Raw genomic sequence first — 6,288 nt, forward strand, 5'->3', positions numbered from 1 at the left:
AGTACTATTGATGCTATGGTGGTTTTTGTTTTGCAGTACTACAAATGGTATGGCGTTGATGTATTGGATGCAAAATTGATTTGGTTTGTTATTGTGCGCATGGATTGAACTGGCGTTCATTCATTCTTGTTTATGGTTTCCTAAAATGTCATCTAAATCACTGCCTCCTCCATCTATAAAATTCGCTCTATGATTTTCAACTCACTTTTTACTTTTGTGTTTTTAATCCCTATGCGGCCCATTCCCCCAAATCGAATTTATCGAACGCGGAAACAAAGCAGGTAAGTAGAGGAATCGATGGACACGATGACAGAATCAGTCACCACCGCCACTACCATTGTTTGTGAGATTGCGCGCCTACCAGTGGACCTCATCTTGGCGTTGATTGCCCGTACTGGGCCACGGGACGCCTGCCGTGCTGCAGTTGTCTCACCGACCTTCCACACTGCAGCGGACTCTGACATTGTCTGGAACTCCTTCCTACCGTCCAACCTCCCACTGTCGGCCCTTGGGGAACTCTCTCCACTGGCACCATCCAAGAAGGCATTGTTCATGCAGCTCTTCGATGGCCCAGTCCTCCTTGCCGATGGCCTCACAGTACTACAAGAACCACTTTTGTTCACGTCTAAGTTTTATGCAGTATGCGATTCTGGGATGACTGACTAATCTTTGGTGTGGTGTGTGTTCAGAGCATCTGGCTAGACAAGGAAACCGGCGCCATGTGCTACATGCTGTCTGCAAGGAAGCTAAACATTGATTGGAGCGAGGTCCCTATCGCTGGCTATGGCTGGATCCCTATCAACTATCGCTGGATCCCTATCACTGGCTCTAGGTTTGCTCTCTCTCTCTCTCTCTCTCTCTCACAGGTTGCTTGCCATTTCTGAAGTTTTGATGCGAATTGTGAGTGGGTAATTTAGTTATTATTTAGTACTTGTTCGCACTCAAAATTGGCTAACTAAGGCTAATTCTGGGAAAATTGGCTTATGGGGTTTTGGAGTGTCTCAAATTGCAATTTGGACTTCACTATTGCATTCATCTTGCCAAGACAATCAAAATCCATATATAGAAAGTTTTTGGAGTCCAGATTTAGGATGCTCCACTCCACGAACTCCAACATGAAGCAGCTCCATAAAAATCTGGAGTTTCCGGAGTACCCCTTTAGGTGTCGCGCAAAACACCTGGAGTTGGCCCTCAACTTCACCTTTTTTCTGGAGAAGAGTTTGTGGAGTTGTCCTTGTTTGACTAGTAAAGTTGGGAGTGAGCAGTTCCAAACATGTCCTAAGAGCTTCCTCCAACAGTTTCCAAAATATCGCTCCTAAAAAATAGAAAGTATTTTTACATCAGTAATCCTAAACTATTTTCTAAATCACACCAACCACTTTTATACTTTATTTCTCTATTGTACATTAATTTGCATTAGGAACCCTGTCCTACTTATTTTTCTTCCTCACGTCCTTCCACCTTCAGATTGGCATGATGATACACGCGTGTACATATCCGCATGTGGGGGTGGTTTTTTTCCAAGTGCCAAGAGATTGGAGGTGGCTTTGGGAGTTGTTGGAGATGAGTTTGTTTCAATCTTGCCAAAATTCCTGAATTGGGAGACTATTTTGGGTACTCTCGGAGATGCTCTAAGTTTGAATTGTATTTTGCATGGATTTTATAGGAATTTTGACTCCCCACTGGATAAGACCACCCACCCTATAAATATAAAGGGCCACAATCGATTGAGGGATCCAATCACACCACATCAACTTATGTTTTAACTTCTTTACTCTTTATGCCTTTTATGCCTTAAATCCTAATATTGCTCTAGTTCTCGATTACTCCCTTAGTCCTAAAATATAAGTCACGATTTAACTTGGCGCAGTCTTCAAAATCATACTTTATACTTTGATTGCTAATTTCTATTATAATATATAATTTATGGCAACAATGGTTTGAACATTAGAAAGTATTTATCAATATAAATCAATGTAACCATTTCTGTAGTATAAACTTCCATATTATTAGATTAATTGTTCGTCAAAGATAACAAAGTTTAAATATTCAAATACGTGCATGGTTTATATTTTGTGACAGAGAATTTTAACCTCTGTTGATTTGTGAACAGGATATTCTCGGATGCCGCCAAGTGCTGGAGTGGCCGTCGGTTGGAAATACATGGCAAGATCAACAGTAGCATGCTGTCCAAGCACACAACATATACTGCTTACATTGTGCTGGGGGTAGATGACGGGTGCTGCTGTTTTGGTTCATGCCAGAAGACGCCTGTCACTATCAGCCTCGGAGGACGCATGTCGACGCGCGACGTTCTCCTGGATAGCCACGACCTCGAGCATCTGCATTCATGGCAGATGAGGCGTGGTGGTATTTCCAGAGCGTGTGGTGCACTCCTTGGTTATCCAAGGTTCTCTAGCCAAAGGGCTGATGGGTGGATGGAGCTGGAGTTGGGTGACTTCCACAATGGTGAAGGTGACGACGGCGAGGTATCCATCAGCCTTGTGGACACATCATTCAGGAGAAGTGGTCTCATTGTCCTGGGCATTGAGATCATTGCTAAGGGGCAAGAGGCTTGAGGGAATTGAGATCACTGCTAAGGGGAAGAGGCTTGAGAACTTTATGCAAGCAAATAATCGGTAGTAGAGAGGAGTCAGACTTTGTAATTCTTAATAATCCTTATTCACAGCAGGGTGTTGGAGCTGATCACATAATTGCGGAGGTTAAGAATAATGGCATTAGCGGAACCCGTTTTCTCTCGCTGCAGAAACAAACATATGGTTATTTGGAAGATATTCATTTAACAATTAGCCTTTTCAGTGGATGTTTTTTTATACTCTTTCAACAATCTTGTATGCTTTCATATTGCTTACCATTGTTAACTGGTGGCGCTTCTGCTTTCTTTCTTTTTTAAACAAAAAGATGATGAGAATGAGAAGGGGTGCGGCTCTTGCTGCCACGAGTGAGCGACCAGGAGTAGTGGTATTGTGCCCCAACGATTCCCAGTGTTGCTTGCACTCGTCAAGAGTGCACATCAGTTGCATTTTCTTTCAACAATCTTGTACCGTTGCAGAAACTTGTTAGCATGCGTCTGCAACACAGTAGTAGTACTAGTTACTAGTTAGCATCTGCTTACAGGCGTTGCTCCTGGTGGCAATGGACCAGGTGACTCAGTGAGCGGCTACAGATGGCCCTTGCTTGGCTGACGATGGTTACGTTCTGGTGTCATTCATCTTCTTGGAGGCATCGTCGAAGAAGCTCTCGTGCCTTAGTGTTTGGTCTTTTCACTTTTCATTGTAATTAGTGGTTGTGCCACCTCTCGCCCTTGTGATAGGGTGTCTGTTGTTGTTGTTGTCGCCATCTCTCTTTCTCATGAATTTGCCACGATCCCACCATTTTGGTGTGGCTGCTTTTTTGGTTTAATCTGGTTTTCTAAAATTAATCGGACTGATGGACGGGGATTTTTTTACACCAAAGGCCTTGGCCCTGCTTATATTGAAAGCATAACGTTTTGCTGAGATTGCCATCTTACAAAGTTTAGCACTTACACAACCATAAGAAACAACGAAAGATAAGCAAAAGCAGTAGTAAGGAACTAAAGAAAAAAGGCACTCTAAACAGATAACTGGACGAGAAGGCAAAGTAACTTGAAACTTCACAGCGTCCAGACCAAAAGACTAACAACCTCACAGACTTAGAGCACCTCTAGATAAGAAACACCTCCACATTCCACATGGCTATCTTGCGTTCACTCAGACAATCAGGTTCACCACGCCTGCAGGCCTTCTTTGGAGCTTCTTGAAAGTATCCTCCATCTTCAGCATCTCCTCTAGCTTCAGAAGCTTCTTCCACTGTGACATGAAACCCATTATCTTGAGGGCAATGACTTTAGGAGATTTTATTAGTTGGTTGTTAAAAACCCAGTCATTCCTTGTTTTCCACAAACTCCAAACCACACTAGCTAAGATAAAGAAAATAGAATTATCTCTAATAGGGCCTAAACCAATCCCCATCATATCTTCAAAGTGTTGAATCAAAGTTGGTCTCTCAGGCCACCTTATGCTAATCCTAACCCCGACCCAGATAACTTGGGCAATATGGCAGTTGAAAAACAAGTGATTTCTTGTTTCCAATCCCACAATACTTACACCTCTCAGAACCGTTGCCCTTCCTGATTTTGAGTTGATCACCAGTTTGTACTCTATTTTGCCAAAGCATGCATAAGAAATCCTGATTTTTAGGGGAAGTTTAGTTTTCCACAACTCTATCATTCTTAGATCAATTTCACCATTGTTCTTCATGAGCCTGTACAAAGATTTAGTTGTGAATTCTCCGGAAACCTCCAAGGCCCAGCCCATATCACCTCATCTTCCCGTCCTGGAAAAAAAGCTAACTCCAGAGCCTCCTGAAGATCATTCCACTCAACCACTTCTTCATTATCTAATCTTCTTCTTAGATCAAGATTCCAGTCCACCTCTCTCAGGTCTGAAACAGAAAAATCTTGTTGTCTGTTGATTCTGTAGTCTTGGAAATTCAATTTTGAGAGGACAGTTGCCTAGCCAAATGTCATGCCAGAATCTAACCTTCTTTCCATTACCCACCTTCCATCTAGTTCCTTTCTCATACCACTCTCTAGCTTTTTCCAAACCTTGGCAAAATTGAGAACTTCCTCTTTGTTTACTTTGACAGAAACTCTTGTCCTCAAGATACTTTCTTCGCCTCTAGAGCCATATTGTTTCCACCTTTGTCCAGTTTGAAGATCCATTTAGCCAGCAACAGTGTTCATGTCTCTGGTATCCACAAAACCTAACCCACCAAAGTCTTTTGGGGCAGCTAAGGCCTCCCATTTTACGATGTGGTAGATGGACGGGGATTTGATCGGCAAACGGCGGTGTGGGCCGAAACTCGCTCGTATCAGAAATGGCAAAAATTGAACGGCCCACAACATGGGGGGCGTAGGCGCGTAGCTCTGCTTCGGCGTGATGGACGAGACGACGCTTCTTGCAGCGGAAATCTGCTCGGGCGATCGACGAATCGGCGAACACGCCTGACGGCGACGGGCAAGACGACTGAGATGCCGGTGTGCTAGCACCTTGGTGATGAGCGATTAACAACATGGTGTGCGTGTGACGTATCTCTCGGCAGGTTGTGGTTATAGGTGATAGGTGGAGACAAGGTACATGCGGCGACGAGTGAAGAACGAGGATAGGATGCCGTGCCGAAGAACCGTGGGGGCGGAGAAGGGCGGATCGAGGCTTGCGTTCGAGGGACAGGCGATCGTGTGGTGTACGTCTACTGTACCTGGCTACACGGTGGGAGGATGTAGAAGGAGGTTTCCAGATTACGCCACAAAATCCGGGGTTCGCTGGTTGAGCCACAAAGCCATGCATCGTACCGGGACGCTCGTGCGGCGTGCGTTGGCCGAAGATGGAAATTCTGGCGATCGCGATACGATTTCGGATGGTCGTGCGGCGACATCACGAGGATCACATCGCGGAGATGGAGGGATCGCGGACATCGCGGAATTTGCCATGGAGGACGTAATTGAAATTTACGCCCCTACGTTGGATTTATTTAGCGTAGGGGTTATGTGAAAATAGGTTGTGCCACCCTTTGGAGATATAAATATGTGGCACCTAGGGTTGAGAAGGGGGACGTTTTGGACTCCCGATGGGTTACCATTCACACGCAAACAGTACCCGTGAACAGTACTCGTACCCCGGGGTTCCACTGTTCAGTTTTCCTCTCTCCGGTCTGGCCTAGGGTTTGAATTCTAGTGAGAGGTTTTTGTTGATCTCTCCGATTAAGAGAGGGAGGATGTTCGGGCGGAGGCTAGATGCACTTTTGTAAGTTCAATTACTCAATTTAATCTTTCATCTATAATGATTGATCTTGTGCATCTCGATTTGTTTTTTATAATTCTCGTTAGCATCTGACATAGTCTGCTTGTTTTATTTTTATCTCAAGATCCGTAAGTCAGATTGACGTGATTCCAGTTAGGTTAGTTTTGTAATTTCATCTAGTTTAATCTGACAAATTTTTAGGTCGATCGGAGTTACGGATTTTCGTCCACATCAGGTTTACTAGGTACATAGGATTCTGTCCAGATTTTAAAAAAAACATGATTTAGTCAGGTTTTGTGTTTAGGGGAAGGGTTATAAATTTTTGGCTTCCGCGACCATTCACCCCCTCTAGTCGCCCGTTTCCATCCTTCAACGACCTCCGCTCGGGACCCCGCATGTCATCGCCTCACGCCCTGCATGAACATATTTCCCCTCCGATTCGAAT

The 6,288-nt window shown here is 44.3% G+C and overlaps 1 protein-coding gene across 1 annotated transcript; it reads left to right on the plus strand.

The window, feature by feature from the left end:
• Positions 1 to 306: 306 nt before the first annotated feature.
• On the plus strand, positions 307 to 2,579 carry LOC136470720 (putative F-box protein PP2-B12). Its single transcript, XM_066468466.1, has 3 exons — positions 307 to 597; positions 690 to 832; positions 2,114 to 2,579. Exons 1-3 carry the CDS (start codon positions 307 to 309, stop codon positions 2,577 to 2,579), a joined length of 900 nt encoding a protein of 299 aa, XP_066324563.1.
• Positions 2,580 to 6,288: the final 3,709 nt, after the last annotated feature.

Source organism: Miscanthus floridulus, chromosome 8 (genome assembly GCF_019320115.1).
Source record: "Miscanthus floridulus cultivar M001 chromosome 8, ASM1932011v1, whole genome shotgun sequence".
NCBI lineage: Eukaryota > Viridiplantae > Streptophyta > Magnoliopsida > Poales > Poaceae > Miscanthus > Miscanthus floridulus.

What these genes read in the sequence shown, in the direction of transcription:
- LOC136470720 (XM_066468466.1), top strand. Translation starts at nt 307, where the DNA reads ATGACAGAATCAGTCACCACCGCCACTACCATTGTTTGTGAGATTGCG. An exon ending in TCCTTGCCGATGGCCTCACA is followed by an intron (nt 598 to 689) that starts GTACTACAAGAA and finishes GTGTGTGTTCAG; the next exon opens with AGCATCTGGCTAGACAAGGA. An exon ending in ATCCCTATCACTGGCTCTAG is followed by an intron (nt 833 to 2,113) that starts GTTTGCTCTCTC and finishes ATTTGTGAACAG; the next exon opens with GATATTCTCGGATGCCGCCA.